We start from the raw sequence: 25,731 nt of genomic DNA on the forward strand, positions 1-25,731 counted from the left end.
GTCAGTTGAAAGCTATCACTCACCGGAAGCAGTAGTTCCCGACACTGCTCTTTCCATGTGTAAGAGGTGCTTCATGATTGAATAAATATTTATAACTATCAACTATCGTCATTGTAGACATTATTCACATGTTGAGAAATTTTACTTTGCCTCAACGAATACTGCCACACACGCTCGTTTCTTTTATTTTGTGTTTCATGTTGCCGGCCTATCGCAAGTGTGGAGGGGGAGGAACGGGAGGGAAGGGAAAGGCAGGGATGTTAGTCAGTATGGAATGATTAGTGTGCTACTCTACACTGGTGATTTGGATGAGGGAGTTTGAAAGATTGAAAGAGAGATGAGAGCACGCACACGCGTTGGGCTCACATACGCTGATGACTTGGATCATTTTGACGCGCACTAACTGACGAAAATTCAAAACGACGCGGTTTTAGTCCTCTGGAGTTCCACTGAATGAAGGATGCTTTCTTGATTTCTCAAAAATAATGGCGATTGTTCGCCATATTTCTACTCGAACGATTCAAGTACTGGGGTCAAGGCATCCAGTACTTTGAGAGCGCTTCGAGCAGAAGTTGTCCTCATGTCCGACAAGATCTCTTGGACGGTATCCATAAGAAAACAAAGCATAGTGTAGATTGTGATGTGCACAAAGCGTGCCACACTATCTGGGAGTATTGGTGATATTGTAGACCAGGTGACATTATTTCGAAAATTGACGTGACAAATTATCAGGTCTGATGGCCATGGAGTGAACTATTGTAATTTTCCTGACAACATGGGCTCGAGTGAAGTTCACAGTTACGAAGTGTCACTGCTTTCCTGTGCAGGTACTGGTTTTTAGCTGGCATGTTGTGCTGTTTTTTCTCAATTTATTTGCTGCCCTACGTATGTGCACTCTTTTGAGATCCAACTTGGATGCTATCAATTAGTAATATATTTTTTCTCATTAAACTAACAAGCGTCGCCCTCATGTATCTATCTTGTAACAACTTTACCAGCTAATTGTCTTTTTGTGTCTCTCATTGCCCATCAAACAAAGGTTACATAGACTGATAATCGGTTGCAGTTTTTACCGCATGTGTAGGATTGTTACCCCGCTGCCTCGAACGTGCAAGTGTAGAGCAAAATTGAGACAGCCACTAATATCCGAGCGCGAAAAAGAGTGACGCAGTTTATTCTTCTTTTTCACATTAGCAAGAGCCTATTTGATGGAGGTTACGCAACGTTCGTAGCCCGAAAATAGTGTTTCAGTATTTTCCCCAACGTGTAGCTTGAGTCGCTAACTTTAATAACTTTCCAGTGAATGACAATGGTGTATTAACTTGAAAAAAAAGAACGTATTCAAGAAAGATCAAGCATATTTTTTTTAATATAATAAACCAAAAACCTATTTTGTCATTATATGGGGTATCAAGATTTTCAGAATTTTTGGGGTATATTTAGCACTGTTCTACATTATATCATTGAATTGGTCTAGCGAAACTTTCTCATGCAACATTTGAACGGTTTGATTAGATTACGGTATTTTGTGACGAATATTTATATGTTTAGGTACGAGCATAGTTACGTGATTTTTCCGCACACTTTAAGCGCTCTATCTCTTCTTTTTTTTGTACCAGCATGCACGCGAAAAGCTACGAAAGTACGGAGGGAGGGGGGTGTAAAGGAGGGCAAAAATTTGTGCAATCATTTTGTCACTGTAGAGCATAACTATGTGCCCTTTTTTTGTACTTTTGGACGTTCTATTTACTTTCCCTGTGATCTATCCAACCCACGTGTTGCCCTGACATATTAGGGATTTCACTTAAATTCTTCACAATTACCTTCAATATTTGCCTCAACTCATCAGGTGGAATGTGCTCTAGTGTTCATTGTCATTATAAAGAAAATCAATTCTTTTCTGTAGCACCTATGGTAGTCCATTGGCAAGCCAAAGATTGAGTGATATATAGGCTGACTTTTCTCCTTGTTTGAAATACTAACTCGTCAGGATAAAAAAGGGTCTGAATTCCTGAATGGGATAGGCCCGCTAGCTTACTGACATTTTAAATTTAAAAGAGTGTCAGTGATAGATCACGCATCAACGTCGATGCCTAAAGAAGCGCCACCATAATCGATACTAAAAAGTCTATAAATGGCTGGTTTCTTTATTCTGTTACCGCGGATCTTTCGTATTCGATGCCTCAGGCGTCTGCTTGGTACGCTCTTCATTCTTGGTCTCAGAGGCTGATGTGTACCGCAAGCCTCCTACCAAGCAGGATCTGAGAATATTGCGGATTTCCCAGGTGAACGGCAGAACGACTTCTTCGAGAGCCTAGAGAGTATACTTTGAGGGTCATTCATTACGTAGCATTAAAAGCAAAAGAAATGAATAAGATAGTTATGAAGATGGCAGCAGGATCTAATTTTGTTTGTAACGTGCGAAAAATTGACAAAAACCGTTTTGAAGCCAGCACCAAACCTTTTCTTGTGACTACACGAAAATTTCCATGCGTTTTTTACATGTTTGGTTGAAAAGATTGCTTCAGACAGAACGCGCATATTTTAACTCAGAGGGCTTGCAAGATTTCGCAGTACGTCATCAGCATCTTGAATATCTCAGCACTTTTTTTTTACTTGGATGGGGAGTGCCTTAGCCTAAGATGCGCGCCTTACCATTGCGAGTGTCAATGGTGCAAGCAGTCATCTCTTGAGACTAACGCCTCCGTGTTTCTTTCCATTTGTGTCATACTTAATAATGCGAAAATTACATGAGGTACTACGTGTTTTATTTATGCGACATTTCGTAGATTATGGCTTATAGGTTGGCGGTGACATTTGGTTTGTTCGAAACGGCAAAGCCCTCGTTTGGAGGTACTGAGCCAGTGCTGTGGAAGGTGGTGCAGGCGAAGTTGAACTTTCATTGAGTCGAGGTTCACGTCTTGCCTCCGAACATCTTATTACTGCAGCAGTCTTACATCCATGATACTGACGCATTAATGTATACGTCGTGCCAATCCTCGTAATGGAAAAGTTACCTAATGAATCGTACTTGTCATCTCTCAGACAATACGTAGATTACGGCGTACAGTTATGCAGCGACTTTGTGATTGGTTGGGAGCGGACAAGTCGTTATTGTGCTAGTGTTTAGCGAACTCTGTGTAGGGTAATGCAGGCAAAATAAACCGGGTATCATTAGAACGGTTCATGGTCATGCCCCGTTGGTTTGTTAGCCATGAAATACTTCTACGGATTACCAGTCAACTTGTATGTGTTATGGAGCAATATTCAAAATACCCGGTTTAGGCAAAAGTCACAATATGCATAATTCATAGTGCTTCAAAGTCAAAATCACCTAAACATCACGCTGATAAGGGTTTCTTGGGACTTAATAAGTGCTGGCGCCACCCTGTGTCTGGTGCTTACCTGGGCAAGAGAGATTTTGCTGCCGAATGTGCTGTGTTTATCTCTCTTCCATCTCTGCTCTCCATCTTTCATCTCCCCCATCTCCCCTCACACGCGCAGGGTAACAAACCGGCTGCCTAAAGGCTGGTTAACCTCCCTGCCGTTCTCTTCCTCCCACTTTCCTTCCTTCCTTCTTCTGTTTAAAAAAACCACAAAACTTCCAAGCATTTCTCATGACTTTCCGTATCGAACCCAGCATTTTCTAGGCATTGTTCAACTAAGAAAGTTGTTCCATCGAAAGCAGCCAAAAAAGTATTAAGCAGCTTCTAGATTACGTACACCTCTGCGACAGACTATTAATCTCGCGCTCGAGCAGCCATGTATGAATAGTTGATAAGAGCGCGTCCTATGCAGAATGAGCAAATACGACTGCCTTGAGGCGTTGTTCCGTTGTGGCTCGCACCTATAATATTCATAAAGAGTGCCTCCAAATAAACCACCTTATATTTAGAGTGAGCTATAATCAACGCATTGCTAATTTTTGTTCCTCCGTACGTATGGAATTCGGCGTGCACATGTCCATTTTCACGCTGTTCAAATAATTAGGCCTGCAGAATATTGAAGTTGAACTGGTACAAACCATTAGAAACTTTTTATTTGTTTTTATATGTTTCTTTTCCTTGTACCGTGAAATGCAGATTGTATATAACCTAGCATAAAACATCTTTGTTCCAGCAATCATTTATAATGTAATTGAATAGTTTACAATGTTCTTTGGTTTGTTATGTAATGTCGCAAAACGTTATTGTTGCGACAACCTCTGCGACGCATTTGCGCTATTCGCTGAAGCCAATAAATTTTGGAGGCACCAGAAGCCTTTTGCTTCTGGTTGATGTCTTTTTTTTGTTATCGTGACGTAAAGACAAAAAAAAGATTTTTCTTTCTTTCTTTTGATGTTTCTTTCTTTAATATTTGCTCACTTTGATAACTTGGCAAAATCATCGTTTTGTTGAGAACAATCTCAATATTGGTGAAAAGACGTATATAAAAGTGCACAAGATGGAGTTGTTATCTTTCTGTGCACAAAATACGATTTTAAAACAGTGCAAAACAGTGCAAAGCGAGAAGAGGATGCGAAACAATGTGGTACGAGTCTAGAAGTACACTTCGGTTAGAAGCATTTGTTCCGCTGGCTTTATTGCGCTGACTAAGTCTATAAATTTGCGAGAGGAATATTTAGAAGCTCTAACGCACTTGTTGAGTTAACCGAAACTAATTTTAGATGTTTGAAAGACAAAACTATACAGCATCTCGGTCTTTCACTGAAGAGTGCTTGCACGTAGCTTACGTAATCTGGCCTTCAATGTAATCTACGCAGGTATACCTTATTATATGCTTTGAAAGCGCCGTTTGCCGCTCACCAAAACGCTGGCATGATGCTGTGATTTCGCGGCTAACCACACAGAACATACGCGGTGGTACGCATTCCTAGCGAACACTGCTTCCAACGCTTGCAGCAAGCGGTTACCGCTTGAGAGAGAAAACCTTTCTTTATTGACGCTTCTAGAGTGCGTCTGAAAAAAGCCAGGGTAAGAGAGTATACGTCTTGCTTCGTAGCGGCAACCGCAATCCCTGGCTGCTTTAGTGCCCGCTGAACCTTTAATAAACCGTCAGTCGGTTGCCGCTTTCAGAAGCATGGGCGAGACGAAAATAAACTGCTGTTGCAGGTTCAGCTCCAACGTCCAGCGTAGTCTTATGCCCTTTTACTCAAATTCTGGAAGTGTTGCTGTTTGCTTCTTTTTTGCGTAAACAAAAAGTGCAGAACGAGCACAGCGTTATTTGGAGATTATCGCTATTTGCGGATGAAGGGCAGCAGAATGCCCGTTTCCAAGCGTTACAAAAACTGAACGAATGTAAATACTGAACAGAAAGCTAATGAACTCATGTTAGCACTATACTTTTGTATGAATAGATGCAATAATTACTCTTGCTGAAAATATCCGTTATTTTATTTCAGGCTGGCTCACGGAAACGAAAATACTGTGGCCGACACATTGTTTGCAAAAACAAACGTGCATTGCCGCGACAAAATATAAACAAAACTTTATTTTATGAGAAGAAAGTAGGAATGGGGAAACTCAGGAGCATATTGGTTGGCGCTCAAGACCAGGGCCCCACTGGCTTGCAAGATTAATGAAAGTAAATACCAGAGTTTTCAATATTGTTTAGCAACATGACAGCAAGAAAACAGCAGGGCAGGACGGCAAGATTGCTTGTGCCGGTGCATCCTCCTGTGGCTCCTGCTTTAATGTTACAATCCATTTCACAACGTTTTCAATATTTCACCATTCACAGTCATTAATGGGTCGTTATACGTGAATACAAAATGTTAGCTTTCTTCGTTGGTGGCGTTTACTTAATACTTTTCTCTTTTCCTCTCGCACTAAGGTAATTACCCGTCAAAATAATACAGCATCGTGCGACCATTACCACGCTGAAAACTGTGCAACCTAGTCTCTACTAAAGTTGCTTGATAATAAATCTGATCACCGTAAAGTTGTTCATTTCTTTTTTACAAATAATGAACCATCTATGTGACTCGCGAGAAAGAAGAATCACTCTGCTCGGATGACGCACACTTAACTGGCGTCTACTGTAGACCAAATAAAGTTGCTTCACTCACTCTGCAACTGCATAAAAGGGCCAAGTTTGTGGTTATGTACCTTTGGGGGCTCACGCCTCCTGTAGGGTTGCACTTATAGTAAACGAGTATGCCAAAAATAAATTTACAGGGGATGCAAACACCGCAACCCGTTCTCACAATCATACCCTAATGAGTCGCGGAGCTTGAGTGACCCGCTGGCGTTGTGGGACCCGTGACGCTTGACCCATTTCGGTCCTTGTGGTCGAGTGGGGACCCACATTGATAAGAGGCACTCTCGAACGTGATCTAAATTCCATGAAAAAAGAAACGGTTATAAACGACTTCCATCTCCACTTATAGAGGCACCTACATCGGAGCCAGTTACAAACGTTTTTCTCCGGCTACAGAGATTGCACCAAAGACAAATTAGAAACGAAAAAAAACTGCTATCCTTTTTATTTTGTGCTTGTAAAATAAATTCCTTAAGGTACCCCAGCCTCCTGAAAAATAATAACAAACATGCCCCTGAAATATGAAGCCTTTGTGTTCTGTACATGCTGTAAATATATTTTTTCTAAACATATTAAATACAGTAAGCTGCTTTAGAGCTGGACACGTCACTTCCCACTGTCAATTATACCGCTAGCATACTTTTAAGGTAAACTTTAGCCTTCATGAAATTATTAATATCATTAGGATAGATGACGAGTCATCGAGGAAGCACGTTCAAGAAATAAATATATTCGTGAATTTGGCGGCCGAAACCTAATGAAAGCCAGATGAGCAAGTTCCGTCCATCCATCCGTTCATCTGCCTGCCTGCCTGCCTGCCTGCCTGCCTGCCTGCCTGCCTGCCTGTCTGTCTGTCTGTCTGTCTGTCTGTCTGTCTGTCTGTCTGTCTGTCTGTCTGTCTGTCTGTCTGTCTGTCTGTCTGTCTGTCTGTCTGTCTGTCTGTCTGTCTGTCTGTCTGTAAACTACACGAAAGCGTCAACTAAACGAAAACCACTAAAGCCATAAAGTGGTGTTATCCCCAAGGACGTATACACACAACGCCATCTATTGAGCAATCCATAAACAGGAGCTCGCTAGATGCATATTACAGAGGAGGGAATGACCCACACCCTAAGAAGCTTCGCCCCTAAAAATATCAAATAGAAAAAAAGGTCATTCATGAACACTGAAGTGGCGACGTGAGCGCCATATCTGTTGTCTTACCCTGACTTGGAATGACCAAGCTGGAGCATTAAGGTCATTGCATGGAAATGCCGCATGCAGAGCGCAATATACACCCTGTGAACTGTACCTGCCTGTTCAGATATGGCGCACTAGCCGATCAGTGGCCGCCACTGAAAAACTACTCGGTGACCTATATTTTTTGGTGGTTGGCCACCTTGACCCGCCTTTTCGTGGTCATTACTGCGGTCAGGCCTTCGCTGAGCTAAAACAGATAACCCGATGATGGTTTTCCGGGCACCCGCGCGTAATATATCATTTCGGTCGTTCTTGTTGTTTCGCGATGGTGGAAAATGAGCTGCAGATTGAACGGGTTGGCACGTGGCAATGACACAACAGGTCGTGGCTCCTTTCCTGCTATCCGTTGTTTGATTGAAACATCATTCCGTGGGTTACTCGGAGAAGTCTGAAAAAATCAAGAAACCGGAAAGGTGCTTTGTTCCTAACTCGTGCCAATATATGGAATAGGAAGCTCAAGAAATTATAGAGGGGCATTAAAAAGAAGATCAATTGAATTAGAGCAGGTTCTGAAGACAGTTACGAGTCATCTGTTTTATATTCTAATGAAGGCCGAGTCACAATTAAACTGTAATTACCGTGAGGATAAGGCCGTTTCCCTCATGACCTAAAAGCGAACACCAAAAAGCAATAAAATCCGCGGTATCAATAAACTGGCGTCTCCACATCGGTGCTTGCGAAATGCGAGTGAATGAGTGAGAAAGACGTAATTTGGTGATCCGGCGGACAACAATCCTAGCTAGCCCCGCGAGGGGAGGGAAGGGTGACGCCAATTACGCGTGACGCCTAATTGACGTGCTCGCGTTACCGGCGGCGTTATGAGACTGGCGGAACGAGAGATTAGAGTGCAACGTAACAACATAGGAAATGTCTGAACGACCATTTGTGAGCGCTAAGTTGAGGCGTACGACGATGCTTTCTGAGGCCCATACTTTGCACGCTTCAACTTCGTAGAATTATTTTAACTTGTCCGTGGTTCGAGACATGGTGATTGTTATGATTACGCATGCAAGGCTTTAAGGATCGGCTCACCACTTCTCGGTGATGTGTCGAGCAGTCATACCTCGATATCTGCAGCCTGCAGCACAACAGTAACTATTATCAAATATTACACTCCTTCAATCCAATGTCATATTAAACGCTTCGTGCAAATGCCACTGCACATTAGGAATTAGCGTTGCGTCCATCCTTACTGCCTTACTGATTTGCATGCGTGGTCATGCGAACGGCGAGAAAACTTTGCAACCAAATATCTCGACACACGTGCGCTGGAATAGCGCCAGGTCGAACTGCTATAAGTACGACTGCTTTTAATTCACTATTTACCATTCATGACGGCTTTTAGTTCACTATTGTGTCTTAAAAGATTGGTATGTTGAAAACAATACTTATAAGGTCGTATTGTGTAGTCCTGAAAGATAATTTATCAAAAAGGTGGTCTTCAACTACGTCTTAGCGTTGAATTTTAGGATAGCCGTAAAGCTTAGCTTTAATCTCCCGGCATATACTGATGTATCGCGGAACAATACATATGGCTTGCTGATTCTTTCGGACATTGGCCAAATCCTTAAATCTTAGGAAGCGGGTAGCAATAAAACTTTTCCGCTCGTAAGAGCTCTCTGTTTATATTCATCACAAGATGTATTTTAGCTGACCACTCAGAAGTAACTGGACATGTATTCCAGGAAAGGCACAAAAACACAGGATTTACCCTGCAAATACATCAGTTCAGTGTATGCCTTACTTTTATGTTTGTGTGCATGACTGTCAAGCTGAACGTAAAGAACTTGATACGCTTGCAAAGATAAACTTGAAAAGCTTGATAAGTTTTAACACTTCAAAAGGTGCAAATATTCTTGGAGAACTCCCGGTGGGTCGAGGCGTAAAGCGAGAGATCAACAAAACCGGCTTCTCATCTATGACTTCGCGCCTTCTTTTTCCCGGTCTGTGTGTGTTCAGAAATTGTAAGAACTGCATATTGAGGAGATGTGTTTAGAAAAAGTGTTTAACAATTTACAGTACATCGTACTCTACTATGGGAGAGCATAATGCCATCTCGACTACCTGAAATTACCTTAAGAGATAAAACACATAAACAAATCAAGGGCACACTACAGCATCTTTCGGTAGCCATATAGAGAGCGCAGTAACCGTAAGTGGTGAGAGGTACGTGTTAAGTGGGCCGTAGAACATTCCATCTTCTTAGTGACTGTCTGCCGCTTTTAGAACACAGGATATACGCTGCGCATTCGGTCCGGAAGTCTGAGTATATGGATAATGCGATAGATGCAAATTAAGAAAGCGGTCGGAAGAGGTGACGCAAGCTTTAGCACGTGGCAAAATGGGCTCTATCAAAGGGGGCTTCTAAGTAAAAGTATAGTAATTTGTAGAGCTATACTATCAGCGAGGCGGTTCACAAGTAAATGTACGTGACTATATAGTGTGCGGCACCAATTGCAGACGCCCGAATAACTGGGCAAGAGTTGATCACAGCGATGAACAGCGTTAACTCAACAGTCAGTTCAGCCGGGGATATGTCATGAGACGAGTTAGCTCGAAATTGCAGATATTGCTATTCTTGTGCACTTCTTATGCCATTGACATCGCACGGTTGTTTCCATTTTAATTTGATTTAAGCACGTTACGTTACATGGATCTGTGTTGCTGCAGGATGCAATGAAAGCGGGTTATATCTCGTTGCATAGAAAAGAGCTTCAGAGCATAACTGCTCCAGTTCCAAGTCATGTGCCAAATCAGTTTTGTTACCTGAAATGCAAAACAAAGAGTTTTTTGGCCTCCGACAGTGCGTATTTTGCAAGTAAGGTTATTTGCTTAATACTTGCGACAGATCTAAATGCTCCTATCTCACAATACAACATATACACTGGCACAAAAATTGTGTGCGAGCGTGTGCTTCCAGTCTTGAAGCTTTTTCGAGAAAGAAGCATTAAGGTGACACAATGCGTAAAAGCGTGAACCTGTCAGTGTGACAATGAGTGCCCGGTGCCTTTGTGTGAACCATAGAATCTCTTTTAAAATAACAAAAACAACCTGTTCGGCTCAACGTGACTTAATTCTAAGCGACGTCCGCATTCACAGCAAGTGCGCACAAACACATTTTTAACTGGAATACACGGTAGCGCAAAGACACTAACGCAGCAGCAAGGCTGTGATGGAAGTTTCACAAGCTGTATCGTTTCACTGGTCTTAACCACGTTCACAGTCATGGTGAATGAAATGAAGCGCGTTTCGCCAATCTGCTTACACATTTTTTTTACCTTTAACAATGTGCTCTATAGGTACCCCCTAAGCGCAGTTCAGTCAGTTCACTCACTCTCGTCACACAGAGGAAATGATGAGTGGAAAGCGCTTTGAATCACAAGTGAGAAAGAATGTAGTTTTCTGTTTTGTTACAAATGAACCTATCCATAAAGTGGCTTCTAGAAAATAAACGGCAACTAAACTAATCAAGTTAGGCCTTCATGACTTCTGTGGTGCTTTGCAGGGGCTTCAGTGTTCCACGCTGTAGACACCACAGCTAAAGAACGTTCCTATGAAACCGTGGTTAAGAGTGAAACATCATTTTTACTTAGCTTACGTTGCAGAGTTCACCTTATGAAAAAAAGTGGCTCAGTACAAACTACAAACTGTGTTTACTTTACAGTTTAAAGAAGGCTTTGCGAAAATTTTCGAGCAACTAACAGAGGCCTATCCTAAACAGTGCTCCCCACCACCCTTCACCCTGTGTCTTTTGTTTTACAAGATTCCCCTCATTGTTTAGGTTTAGGTTTTTATCATTGAATATATTTTCGAAAGAAGCAGAAAAAACACTGTGGTGGCAACCTGTTGTAACTGTTGTCAGCCTGTTCAACGCGTCATGCAGTCGACAATTATAGCAAGAAATTTGATTTTATTTTACTTCAAAGAAAAAAAAATGTTAACAAGAAATAAATAAGCAGCAACCACACTTCTACTCTTCTAACAGCAAACCACTTTTTTCGGATATACTGACGTGCACAAATAAAAAAGTGCTCCGACGCACCGGCTCAGGTCATTCTTCTATTGCTATTATAGCTTGCATTGTATATTAAAATTCCTTATTTTAAGGAACATGGTTTTGGTGTAACGTATACACGGCGGGGAATAAAAATTTAAGAGTCGAAAGACTGCGATTTCTCGGAAGATGAATTTTACTTACTTTTGGGTGTGGGTCACTTCCAGGTTTCAGATTAGAAAACTTTTTTGAGCTGCGGAGATTTACAACTCATTCAAGCATTAGACTTGTATCGTCGCATAAGAGCAAATTTTACCGTTTCTTTCACCCCTGAGTCTCTCAAGATAGACGCTGCAGCCCAGGACCCAGGGTCTAGCTTATAGACAATTCTGTGTGCACCGCTGGCGCGGCCAGGCTGAGGGTGTATGGTGCTCCCGCGGAGAGGGGAGGGCCACTATTAAAGACTTCATAGAAGTTTTGCGATTTCACGTGCGTAATAATGTACGCTCAGATGCAAATACACGCACACACCTACATAAAGTGCACAAAGGCGAAATAATTGAAAACCTCTCTTTTGTCGCCACACCGCACACACACACACAAAATTCTGCCTGCAAACAAACACATAAATTGATTCATTGGTTCCTTCCTTGATTGACCGACTGACGGACTGTGTGATTTATTTATTGATTCATTGATTACCTGATAATATTAATATCGAGTATGGTTGCAAACAAGTATAATCCAGCAGTACTTACTACTACAATAGTTATCATGTGCCACACAAACATATCAGACTTAGCATCCAAAAGAAAAAAACGCCAGGCCTGAGCGGAAGTCGCAGCACATTTACAGCGAAAGCTAGAAAAGCGGCCTTTCGGAGCCTTTTGGAAACAGTCATTGGGTACACTGCAAGTGCACTCGCTTGATACCCGCTAGGTCATTATTAAGAAATTTATTTGGATAGTTCGTCGGCATTCACTGTGCTATTTTTCATCCTTCTTCTGAGAAGCGTGGTATCCGCTAAACACTTGCAAGTGATTTTGTGCCAATTGTTCATGCAGTGCATGCTGGCGACGATAAGGAACTATGACTGAAGTAAGCGTTCGCCACAGTTAATAAGGAAACAAGAACAAGCTTTTGGGATGGGACGAAGTATTGGAGGGCCCACTCATTACGCTTTTCACATTGTGCAACGACTGGAACTGTTGTCATGTTCCGTAGCACCCGCTATGGCTAGAATTGGCTGGAGCAGCCTGTATTTCCTGAGATATGTGTACGTTCCAATACTGTATTTGCACGTATAATGCTGGCAACACTGCAAATACCCCAGTGTATTAGCGGTGGGGTACGCGATGCGAGTGGATTAAAACCAAGTGGTCACGTAACTTTAAGCATTCAGTGACCTATTTCGCTGCATATGTGAAAGCGCTTCGGCTTTATATATGAGGGTAAACAGTTTAGCTAGTTAACATTAATCCCCTGTGGGGTTTGACGCTGGGAAATCCGACGTGCAGACCGCGTTCACTGCTTGCCTCTTGTATCTTTAATTAGCGACTGCCGGTGTTTAAAGTTCTTTACTCTCGTATTATAGTTTCCAAACCTGCAGTGTGAAGAGTAAAATACAGAAAAGCAAGTTTTCTGTAACTTTCTCTCTTCCCGTCTCGTCACTGTTTTGTTACTGCACCGCTGAAAGACAAGCTTCTTAGCGTGTTTGACGCGTGCTAATTTTGTCGCTTTACGAAACCGCACGTACTTTGGAGCGGCCGCCTTCTGACTTTTTAGAACTTGTTATTCCTAATTTATTTTTATTTCACTGAATCCTCGATGTTACTACCAAATCCCTCATGATGACAGTTTGTAGTGCCAATATGTTTCAAAATGCCGTGTCCCTGAATTATGCTGCGCGGTAGGCACAGCACAACCACAGCGAAAGCTACAAGAGCGGCCTTTCAGAGCCTTTTCAAAAGACTCATTTGGTAAGTATACTGCAAGCACACTTGCTTGGTACCCACTAGGGCATTATAATAAACTTTTGAGTAATAGGCTGGCATTAGCTAGGCTATTTTTCGTCATTCTTCTGAGAAGCGTGGTACCCGCTACAGATTTGCAAGGAATTTTGTTGCCAATCGTCCATGCAGTGACTGCGCAGGCCAGGCTATAGGATATTTTCTTTGTTTTTGTTCAATTTTAGAGAGGGGCTCACAAAACTTTTCTGGTCTATTTTTGTTCCCGACAGTGTAAACCACGCTTCTCGGAAGAATGACAAAAAAATAGCATAGCAAATGCCGGCCTATAATATCCATAAGTTTATTATTATTGCCCTAGTGGATACAAAGCAAGTATGCTTGCAGTATTTACTCATTGAGTGTTTTGAAAAGGCTCTGAAAGGCCGCTCTTCTAACTTTCGCTGTGACTGTGCTGCGCCAATACCGCGCAGGCCTGGCGTTTTTTCTGTCTCTGTTGTGTACGCGTACTTTTATGCAGAATAATGTTTTGTGGAAACTTCGCGCACGAAGAGATGGATTATTTGAAATGTGATCATGCGAACTATACCAGCACCCGACTGATATCAGTAAGCTGCCGTGAACTCGTACAAAGATAGAAATGAGATTCCTGACATGTCCAACCCTGTGTCGTACTCTCAACTGAGGCAGCGGTAATTAGGCATTTGGCTTACTTCAACCTCACCTCCTAGTGTCCTATTTCGTGCACTCAAATTACTGAAGCACGATTTTTTGCTTCGCCGGACACTCGTGCTGAAAAGAACGAGCTGTCAGTCATATAGTATAGATGTATATCACTCTAGCGTGCGCCATTCAGCGAGTAAGAAACAAAGACACCGGAATGTCTCATTTTCATACTTTATACAATGAAGGGCACAAAAAAAGCAACCATACAGCCGTGCTGATAAGAATGAAGCGGTCGGTGACGTGTTGTGCCAAATCAGGAAACGCATCCAATGAGAGGCAGCGAAGGAAGCTGGCTCTAATTGTGGCGATGGCGGAACGTGAGCGCTCTGCTTTGATTTCTTTCCACCTCTTGTCCTCTCCTTTTCCCTAAATCACTCAAAATTCAGTGAGGTAACCACCGCTACTGAGACATGCCTGTTGTCTATCCCTTTTTACATAATCATTCCACCCTTCACCAACATTATTGGTGAAGAAAACTAGGTTTGGGAGCTTAAAGCTCTTACTCGCATTAATTGTACAAAATATGAAAAATACATTGAATACATCTGCGGGGGACGGGCCTATAGCATTTTAGCCCATCATGCTCCAAACACCTAAACTGCTGCGCCAGTCACAGAGGCTTACGAAATGGCCGCGATCAAAGGCGGCGAAAGGAAGTTCGGATTCGAGGAAAAGTCAAAAGAGGCTTTGGAACCTTTATCGTAGGGGATTACAGGGCCTGACTTAAGAAGGTTTTTTTAGAGTCTGAAAAGATTGACTCTGTGGGCGACCGTGCGGAGGCCACACTGAGATTGAGAAAATTGGAACACAATGCAATGTATTCACTCGTGTTATTGGTGAAGCATGCAAATAATGGGGGAACAAGGCGTTTGTGCCATCTTTTCGAATACCGAAAGGAAATACCACTGCTTTCCATCAGCTATATACCGATCTTGAGATCAACGGCAGGCTCCTCTAAACACTGCGTTTCATAACGATGCGTCTTCCGCGATCCGCTTGTTTATTTCAAACTGCACCGCGTAGCATAAGCGAGAGTGTGGCTCTAGCCGGCACGTACTATTCTCAATACATCGAAAGCCTAAGGCGGATTCATGTTCAGAAAGACGCCGGTGATTCAAGCTTGCAGCATGCAGAGCGCGACGCCGATGGTGGTCGCTGCTGTTGCGACAGCACTTTTCGGTTTGTTTTACGTTTCGATCGCAAGCCCCGATTTTCCGTTCCCACTCCTCAGCTGCACGACGCTATAACGCTCCGCGCTAAGACACTCGTGTTTATTTAGTGGTCTTTTTTGCCTTTTTTAGAGAAGATAAAATAGAAAACAAAAGTATCGTCGAGACACTTCCAGGTAACTGCGGTGCAACACGGGTTTGCTGTATATTTTATTTTTAGTGTCACCTTAGGCTATCGAAATGTTAGTGATTGCTAGGATATTTTCTTTGATTTCGTTCATTGTTGAAGGGAGGCTCATAAAACTTATCTGGTCTCATTTTCCCCCGAGCATGTAAACTGGCATCAAAAACTCTCCATGCGTTATCACGGGTCGGTATCGGAAGATCAATTACCAGAAAGTTTAACAATATTATGATGGGAAGTCATGCTTGTTCATAAAAGAAATACAGCGCTGCAAGTAAATATTGTCTTGTATTACGTTAAGTAGATTTCCTGTTTTATGCTTACTCACTTTTGATGCAGCAGGTGCTCATTAAGTTCCTTTTTTTCGCAAACTGATTCTCATTGCATTGCCAGCGTGAACTGACATAGTTATAAATTATTAAGCGAAGAATTCTATGAATTTTCATAACAGTGGCAATGGCCTTGCATTGCATTTTTAGCCTAACACGGCTGTCGTAGCAGAAAAAAGAACTCACAACCATATTTTATAAAAGTCGTTGCGATGCGACCAAACGTGTTGAGAAGAACTTCGTAGTAGCTATGGTGTGCGGAACATTTTTTCTATATCTTACATAGTTGAATCCTGCATGTAATTTTATTTGTATTTTGATTGATTTGTGGGGTTTAACGTCCCAAAACCACCATATGATTATGAGAGACGCCGTAGTGGAGGGCTCCGGAAATTTTGACCACCTGGGGTTCTTTAACGTGCACCCAAATCTGAGCACACGGGCCTCAACATTTCCGCCTCCATCGGAAATGCAGCCGCCGCAGCCGGGATTTGAACCCGCGACCTATATATTTGTATTTTAGTTTTACAAAGAAAAACGAGGATGGTGAACAAATGCATCAAGGCCTTTTGTCTTTATTGAAAAAGCAGTCTAATTTTCATCGTTACATTGGTCTTAGATTTCCGAACAAGGCCCCGAAGGTGAAAATTCTGGCTTCTAGGTGTAATGTGTGGTGGCGTAATGTTAAGTTGTTGTGAGAAAGCGTTCAAAGGAATTTCGTCACATTATCAGGGATCGCTAGTTGCGGTGACACAGTGAAGCATGAAATTAATAATGCAGGTTTTGTTTGTACACCCCATAATGTTTGGACGCCTTACTGAAGCCGTTTGTTACCCGGTGCAGCTGTACTTACCTGAACTGCGGTTACTAGTATGCAAAAAACTTTACTATATGCGTTTTGATTGTCCTGTCTGTAACATGTTTTGATTTCAATTATCAGAGCGGCTTTACTGAGAGAAACATTTAAAATTATACAAATTGTGACAGCATGTCTTGGGTTCGTAAACAATTCGCTTGATAAGTTACACATGCATAGCATGGGTAAAATTTGAGCAAGTGTCATCGTTTCTCACACTAACATGAATTTTTTCCTTTTGTTTCATGTTCGCAGGTATCCATGAAGGTACGACAGTACGACCAATGGCATATTACCAAACTTAATCGTCGTACCCGCGGTGAACACAGAATATGGAATTGAGCGCTCCTCAACAATACTTTGCTCTTCATAATGGTGTAATCTACGTCAATCACACAGCCAGAAGCCACGCACGAGCCTTCCCTGATACCGTTGCCATGGGTGATTCTCCATCGATATTTCTGCCCTTCGTGCCGTCCAGTGATGCGAATGCGTTTGCTTCAGCCACCGCGGTCGACGTAGAAGACGACCAGTCGTCGCCGTCACTGAGCTTCATCAGTCTCGAAGTCCACTTCACGCTACTGCTCGTCATCATGGTTACCAGCGTTGCTATCAATGGACTAGTCTTTGTACTCTTCTACCAGCGACCTTCGGTGCGCATGACTTCAAACAAGTTCGTCTTGAACATGGCAATTGTGTACCTCCTACAGACTTTCATCCTTCTGCCATTCGTTTTCGTGTCCATCGTGTTTCGAGAGTGGATATTCGGGGACGTTTGGTGCAAGCTGCATGGTGCCCTCTCCCTGTGCTTCACGCTAGCGAACGTTTTCTCCATTCTCCTTATAGCCGTAGACAGAAACTGCGCGGTCAACAGTCCGTTGCACTATTCGATGACCATCACGAAGAAACGGACAAGTGGCCTCATCGTATCAACTTGGCTCTTCGCCATTGTCATCGCATTGCCGCCGCTCTTCGGCGTCTCTGAGATTAAGTACCAGGAGAGCTGGGCCATGTGCACCGTAACCTGGCACGACGCAGGCTTTCTCACCGTAGCCTACTCCTGCGTACTCTGCGTGGTGGGCTTTTTGCTTCCTTTTGTTCGAATCACGTGGATATACGCTTCCATGTTCAAGGCGGCGCGCCGTAACAGCGCCTGCACTCGCCTAAACTTCACCGCCATCGGAAATGAGGTGAGCCAGCCAACAACAGTGCGACCAGAAGTCGGAAACCACCAGTCACCTTACCTGCAGAAGAAATTGGCTTGGTCTAAACGAACCTCTTCGCTTAGTCAAGCGTCTTCGATATTCGGTGACAAGTGGAAAGCCGTACGAACTGGAGTCCTGGTGGTAGTGTCGTTTACCACGTGCTTCCTTCCCTTCTTTTCCATGACTCTTGTAGAACCACACGCCCATACACGCAAGACGGCGCTTTATAACTTGCCTGCCATCGCCATGTTGCTCCTCTTCTGCTCCTCACTCATCAATCCGTACCTTTACGTCATACGAAACAAAGCTATGCGCAAACATGTGCGCAAGATGTTCACGCGGCTGACGCGTAAGCCGAGTTTCTTCTCTCCGCGGGGCTACCATTTCAGTCACCAAGACCCGCCGCAGGAGAGAAAGTTCTCTGACGACTTGAAGTTGTCTGGTATCCCTGTTTCTTTGCGCCACGAAGAGAGCGTCGACTACCGAACGCCCTTCGTCATGCATTCCGTGTGTCAGAGTGAATCGGGTGACTGGAAGATTATCACGGTAGCCACTGACGCCAGGCGTTCGTCTTTCCGCAAGTCCTTCGCCGCCGTGCAACACCCACTCTTTGCGGACAACACGACGGAGGAGCCGAGGCTATGGCAGCAGGAGCACTCGCGTTACAAGGGTAGAACCACACGCAGCCTGCGTGTACCTGCCATGCGGAGTGGGTTCAACAGACGGGCGTCCTTCGACGGCAAGTTTACGCCGGCACGGTTGCCCAAAATGCTCTATCGAAACTCGCAAGCTAGTGCGGTGAAGCCAACCGCGAATGCCGGAGGTGATCGCAGCATGTCTTTTCGCGTGCGCGGCCGCTTCGCAAACCGGGACGAGTCGCTTGAAACGTACGACAGGTTTCGCAACAGTAGCTTTTCCAAAGAAGTCTGGACCCGTCAAAACATTGACTCTTACCAGAACGGCCAGCTGAGGAACTTCGCACGTGAGCCGCACAGCAGCGTGTCATTTGTCCGTGATGCTGAAGCCTACGACAGATGCCCCGCAGTCGACAGCGTCGTGCAAGTTCACAGTTACGGAAACTTGTCGGCTGACGTCTGTTCCTCAGTGGCCTCGTGCAGTCGCCGACCAGTTCTCAAACGAGGACGGTCATTCGCCTTCGACGAACACGAAATGAGCGTGACATTTTCGCCACAAAGGATTTCTTGCTCAGGAGGACTCAGGAAGTCTCACTTTGCGTTAGCGAGGCACTCTCCGAGGCACGGCTCTACCGATACTACGACGACCACGCTAGAGTCGCTGACATCCACGGAGTCGTCGCAAGATGGTCCCGTCAACGCGCCGTCTTCACAGTGTGTGCCGTACTACGAATCACCTTTGTACTTGGCGCCACATTACTGTCAGCATGAGCATGCCAGCCGGAACAGTGACGCTTCCCTATCTTCACTTCGTTCATCGATCGCTTCGAAATGGAACCAACACAGCCACCTGCCATCTCAGTGCCACGATCGGAGGGATTCTGGCTTCGAGGACGCCATGCTGGGAAGGATTGAACTGTGCGACACCATTGTGAATGAATCTGGATCTATCAAGGCTGTGAAATTTTTAGAACGAGTGTAGCTACCGAACTGTCAATTCCACACATTGAACATTGTATGATGTATATTCAGGTGAATGCTTGTTCTTCGCTCAAGAAACTCCAGATGTTGAATTTACCACAAAGACATTAGTGTCACCAATTTTCGAAAAACAGGTCGAATGTGCCCTCTCCGAAGGTGTTTCACACTATGAACCAAGAACATATCTGTGCAGATGATGCGTTCGACAATATAGTGCTTTCTTTTGGTTGTGTTTTCGGAACATCATGCTGGTCTGATCCCACAGGGAATAAATTGAAATGATTGCAGTACAGAACCACGTTTGAGCATGCTTCATTCTTAGTAGCAGCGTAGTGCTCTCCGAGGCGAAGATAGTGGCATCGGCTTTGCATTTTCGGCCATATATAGCGCATTTTGCTGATGGTAAGAAAAGCGTGTTTATAAGCAACATGTGATAACATAAAAATTGCTTTCTGTTTGTTTTGTGCGGCACGCTTAGGAATGCTGCTTTGTCCTTCAATATACCAGTTAAAAATCCTGCTGCTCCACAAATCACAAGCACGGAGATATTAGTGAGACAGTGCTTACCACTCCGTTATCGTATTTTTGTATATGGCCTGGAATGCTACTATTTGCTTAAAATCAGTGAACATGTGCTACACTCTAAATGTGAAGGCATACTTTGTGGGGCCAACTATACATCGGAGGAAACTTGAGAAACTTTAGGGCAATAATTTTTTATAAGCGCTTGCTCCCAACAAGCAACGCTTCGATCACCTCTATAAGCACTATACGTCGCTTGTTTCTCTTTATTATTAGTCACCATTGAAACTAACTAAACTACCAGTCAAGTGTGCACCACTTAAAATTAATCCCTCAGTCCTCATCTCACTGCCTCGCGTAAAACGTATTTTTCATTAAAGGTTGCTTGTTATTCAAACATTCATGCACTCATGTTAACGAACGATATATCTGAGCGCAGCCGTATTTCACAGAAAAAATTTCATTCATGCGGAACGTATAAATAAAGAAATATTTGCGGAAAAACCACTATTCTATCTCACATTCTACGTCTAATTTTTTCTGTGATCAAATATATTCACAAAATAATGTACCTGACAGCCAGAAAATTTAATGCCGTGCAAAAGTCAACTGCTTTAAGAAACAATAACGTTGCTAATAGTATACAATGCAGATTCAAAGGTTTCCCCCCTTTTCAGCTAAGAAAATGCATTGTAGTTGCATCCATAAGTCAGCATGTATATTTAAAAACCAGTAAAAGTAAGCAGTGAAAATTGTACAGTGAACTAAATGAAACTCAAGCATGGAAGCATGGTCACATGGTTCAATGCATTTCCACCAATCCTGCACCTAAATATACACAAAGTTCACCTCGGCGGGGATATTATTGCCAGTTGACCTGCACTTGTACGCCATTTATTCGCGTTCCTAGTTTTGAATATTCCATTTCATAGTGCATTTATAACTGGGAAACTACACAATGCGTGCTCCACGCTTCATGTTTTAGATATAGTTAGGGCATTCTAAGCCGAATCATGTTTCGCTCCTGCGCGAGTGTACAGAAAGCAGTATAGTAAATTCAATGTGCTCTGAGGGGATATATTGTTTCAGTGTATTTAATAATGCACTCTCTTGCTTTTACAATATCTGTCATTTTTGATACTGCACTTACGTTGTGTTTTGTTGAAAAATTATAAAAATAAAATGTTTGCACAAAGTTTATGCTTTCAACTGCCTCTTTCGTCATATAATCAACATACCTTTGTTATCATATGTTTAGGCAAATAATATGTTATGCCAGAGCGAAAGGTCAGTGCTTGAGCCGCTTTAATCGCATTTATTTTACACAAAGGTGTTTTAGTAACCCAGAAATCGAGATAAGTGTATGGCACAGTTTGCGTCGTCAGCGCGAAATTTTAGAACAAGATCACGATGACGTAGTAGGCCCACAATACAACCACTAGTACTCATACTGCTCACGACAGAAAACAACACTGTAGATGACGTCAGTACTAGCCTCCTTAAAACTAACACGCCGACGATGGCAAGGCACCTTTGACAAGAATATCTTCTCCTATCGAAACATCAACCCGCCTGTCTGAGACACTTCCACTGTTCATTCTGCTCATCGCAGTTTTTCACCTCTTTTTATACAAGGCTATGTTATGCCACTAATGTCTTGAAATCTGCCTAAATACACAGTCAGGAGTTCGAACTACGTTCGGCATGGCTGCAGCTAAATTCTAAACATTTCTATCAATAAAAAGGGTCTTTGTCACTTTACTCACTGAAACGACGGAAGTTCAGCTTTCGCTACACCATGCTCCACAGCACCCGCCACATAGCAGTAACAGGCAGGCATGACGACTACTACGTCACAAGGCCCTTTACAGAGCAGGGTGGTTTAATCGCCCTAACATCACGATAGAACGTGCTTTTAGTTCAAACTAATCATTCCCTTGGCATAAAAGAAACAATACCAGGTTTCTGGATTGTTACACCAACAGTCTACGTCGACACAATATTTCCCTTGGATTTCCGTTATAGTTGGAGTTATGACTCTTTAGTACGTCAGAGTTGTTAAAGAACGCACCTGACATCTTTTATTCAGGCTTTCAAAGTGATACTATTTGCTTAATTTACTCGTCAATAATAGGGCATTCTATCCTGTACACCCCCCCCTCCCTCCTTAGCATCGAAATAATATTTAGGGTTTAACATCTCAAAACTATGATCTGATATTAGGGACGACATACCGAATGTCTCCAGGAATTTCGGCCATTGGGTATTCAGTAACGTGCACATAATACAGTATTCGCGCATCTAGCCTTTCGCCTCTATCAAAATGTGACCATTGGGGTCGGGATAAAACCCGTGACCTTCGATTGAGCAACCGAGTGAGTGCCGTAAGTGCTAAATTACCACGGCGGATTATACACTATCGTCGGTACCGCCGGAGACTTACTATTAATGAAAACATGCCACCAACGAGAAGTTACAATCGACGTTAATTGAAACGTTTTCAATCGGCATATACATGTGGCCATCATTATTATTGTTCGCTTAATGCACATGGAGCCCGTCGTGAACAGCACTCAGCAAGTACGGCTTCTTGTCAGTCGAGCAGGCTTCCAGGTCATCCTGCTCTATGTGCAGTACAGCGATGCCCAGGAGATGCTTCTTTTTCACCAGTTCAGTCTGCGGCAAAGAAAATTGCATAACGCAGGGACTGCTGAGTTGAAGCTATATTAGTACGACAGGTACGAGTACTCAGCGCAGAATGTTGTGATGCAAAACGTATAGACAGGAGGTGTGAGTCTTGACTTCTTTGCATTTGTTTCCCAAGATCGTGTTAATCTCTTGAACACAGCACGAAAAACAAGAATCGAGTGACCCATAGGTAGCATGAAACCTTGCGTGCCAACATACCGCAGCAAGCGGTAAGAATAAGGCAGTATTGCTTCATTGTGCTCGGGCATATTAAACGTGCACGCTTCATTGCACCGGATTTCCAGGATGCACCAGTGGGAATAAATTAGGAGTGGTACTCTTTACTTGTTCATTATGGGGCACTCCACTTCAGCTAATTCTGATTGTACAAAAAGCGAGGGGGCCAGAATAAGTGGTGAACATCAGCTTCTATATCTATTTATTAGGTGCACGCTGAAACGGGTCGTGATGCATTTATTAGGTCGTGAGCTTCTATATCTATTTATTAGGTGCATGCTGAAACGGGTCGTCAATACCACTCTAAGCCTACATACAAGTAAAACAGGTTTATGGCCTGCTGCGTCTGATGAACTTCGAACTAAAATCAGCGCGGATGTTTTGACTCATTCACAAAACATTCTACGCTTACTCACATCCAAATCTGCCGAATTATTTGTGCGACCTAGCGTTTTTGGCAGGCCACTACACTTTGTACGCATCCTTAATAACCACGCCTGGATAAAGTACGGGGCAGATAACATATTACCCAACTGAAGTTTTCACTAGATTGTCCAACGTAAAAGTCATGTAGTACATCTGTTCACCTAGGAAACAAGAAAGCTCTAAAAATTAGTGAAATATATGCGTACCGGTACTGTTTTAGCTTTTTCGGGTGGGGACAGATTTCGTGGCAAGCAAGAAAGGCTGAATGGTCCAGGCAAAAAAGTCAAGTCCTCGCAATATTCAGACGCGTGCGTAATTTTCATTTCCTACTCATCTATACTAAGTGGTTTGATGAGTTTGGTAATAATGAGAGCAAAAAGTGTGCTTGACACTTTTTGCTCTTATGCTACCTGAGTGCTCGTCTAAGCTTTCCAAACTTGCCTGTGCCTTTGAAATTTATTTTCAAACCAGTACTTAACTATTTCGTAAAAAAAAGCTAAAGTGAAAGAAAAATTAAGTGTGTGTCTAACGCGGTGATGCCACTCAACAGATATCGAAATGCGGCACTGAGAAACCAACTCTATATATCTTTTCTCACATACCAAATGATTTAGAAGGTTGTGAGTTCGAATTGCACCAACAGAAACAGTGCTTCTTTTGGTCCACTTCAATATCAAACCTACGCCGCAATTACTACTTTTTCGTGTGCTTCCACTGTTGTATCTATTTGGTGGTGTCTGACAAAGAAACAAGCACCTCACGAAAATCTTCTTGCCTTCATTGTTTCTCACGTAGTGTTAACATTGACAGCCCCACGACTCCCTTAAAGAACCTTTTTTGTTTATTTGTTCTTTCCAAAAAGGGTGTTTGCTTCAAACTTACCTTCAGAAAAACTGGCAAATATCCACGAATCTGATAAAAAACTAAACCTAATATAAATTTATGTGTCCCGCAAGGTACGAGTGGGTTTAATTGAGCCATTCATCGGAAAGAAGGCGTTTGTACATATCTGGCGTTTGCACATATTCAGATCTCAGTGCGCAAGTAGGCCACATTATTTAAACACTCGACGCACGTAGCTCTCAGCTACCGTCATTATTGGCAGTTCTAATGCGCAGAGGAAAAAAGCCACATGTGTAAAAAAGATGAAGCGGGCGCCCATGCTTAGAAAGACACGCACCTTGAAGGCGACAGAAGTGGGGCTCTCGAAACCAATCCATTCCTTATTGTTGTTGAAAGCTATCTCACATTTCGTTAGGCTCTCCAACTGTATCATCCAGGAACTCTTCTCTTGACAAAGCTACGTGAATAGAGAAAAAAAAACAGCAAGTGGGTGCCCTTTTAGGAACCGTTTATATCTTGTTGTGAATAGTAATCAGGCTACGCTTAATGTACTGGCAGCTGTGGTAAGAAGTGGCTGACTGTCGTTCACAAAGATTTGATATTGATATGTGGGGTTTAACGTCCCAAAACCACCATATGATTATGAGAGACGCCGTAGTGGAGGACTCCAGAAATTTCGACCCCCTGGGGTTCTTTAACGTGCACCCAAATCTGACCACACGGGCCTACAACATTTCCGCCTCCATCGGAAAGGCAGCCGCCGCAGCCGGAATTCAATCCCGCAACCTGCGGGTCGGCAGCCAAGTACCTTAGCCACTAGACCGCCGCGGCGGGGCGTAGTTCACAACGAGGTTAAAGACGATGCGAGAAACTAGTTTCGATCCGGTGGCCACATAAAAGCATTCCTAGGAACGGCAACTGCGTCCGGAATTCAATCCCGAAAACTTCGTGCCACCAATCAAACACTTGTACCGAATACGCCATCGTGGCGGGTGCCGAGCATTATTCCACTGCACAGTCGACTTTCGTATTTGGGGAGATCTGCCAAGAGTATCAGGCTCGTGCTTCCGTCATTGTTAAATTCAGCATTCCTTAAGTGCTACAGTTTCAAAACGCGATTCTCAGTGAATGCCGAGACAACTGCCACCCTCCCGAATGCTACGTCCATGATTATCCGAGTCCGACAACAATAATACCCGAAAGGCGTGTATGCTGTAATTGTTACCAACTGACTGCTCTCCCTTATAAACAAGCGTACTTTGTAGAGTGAAAAGCGCTCCACCGGTTTGGTCAGGTCGACACGGTCCCCGACGCCCGTTTTGCTCGCATCTTCGAAAACGTACTTCTTGCCGATAGTCGACACGGTTGGCACTAGGTGGGTACTCAGAAATGGAGCCGTTGTTAGGATACGGTTCAGGACATCCACCTAAAAGAATAAAACAGATCGAAAGCACTACCTTGTCGACATTCGCCTTACGCGCATAAGTACGGCCCCTTAGGTAGACAGGCAACGCAAACCATGCCGTCTTCGAATAGTCATTCTACAATACTTCTGTATTACGAGTTCGGTGCAGTGCAATTACTGTTACACCAGTTGCTGCTACACCCCACACTGACGTATCCAACGGTATGACACATTGAATTGGCCTTGATGCAGAACAACACGCAAGCATATCAAGCTTTTAAAAATG

General features: G+C 43.3%; 2 protein-coding genes across 3 annotated transcripts in view; one reads left to right on the forward strand and one right to left on the reverse strand.

Moving 5' to 3' along the window:
• The window catches only part of LOC142794404 (uncharacterized), a 34,403-nt gene extending 13,359 nt beyond the window's left edge, over positions 1-21,044 (forward strand). For both annotated transcript variants that reach the window (XM_075885891.1, XM_075885892.1), the window contains one exon: positions 16,759-21,044. In XM_075885891.1, coding sequence (XP_075742006.1) covers positions 16,836-19,325 — 2,490 coding nt within the window. In that variant the 5' untranslated portion in view covers positions 16,759-16,835 and the 3' untranslated portion in view covers positions 19,326-21,044. The remainder of the gene's footprint in view (positions 1-16,758) is intronic.
• A 1,327-nt stretch (positions 21,045-22,371) lies between these two features.
• Positions 22,372-24,492, reverse strand: LOC142794405 (putative chitinase 1). The gene is made up of 2 exons (XM_075885893.1): positions 24,378-24,492; positions 22,372-22,522 (listed from the first exon to the last, which is right to left on the reverse strand). The coding sequence occupies exons 1-2, from the start codon at positions 24,471-24,473 to the stop codon at positions 22,388-22,390; spliced, it is 231 nt and encodes a 76-aa protein (XP_075742008.1). The 5' UTR covers positions 24,474-24,492; the 3' UTR covers positions 22,372-22,387.
• Positions 24,493-25,731: the final 1,239 nt, after the last annotated feature.

Source organism: Rhipicephalus microplus, unplaced genomic scaffold (assembly GCF_043290135.1).
Source record: "Rhipicephalus microplus isolate Deutch F79 unplaced genomic scaffold, USDA_Rmic scaffold_416, whole genome shotgun sequence".
Taxonomy (NCBI): domain Eukaryota; kingdom Metazoa; phylum Arthropoda; class Arachnida; order Ixodida; family Ixodidae; genus Rhipicephalus; species Rhipicephalus microplus.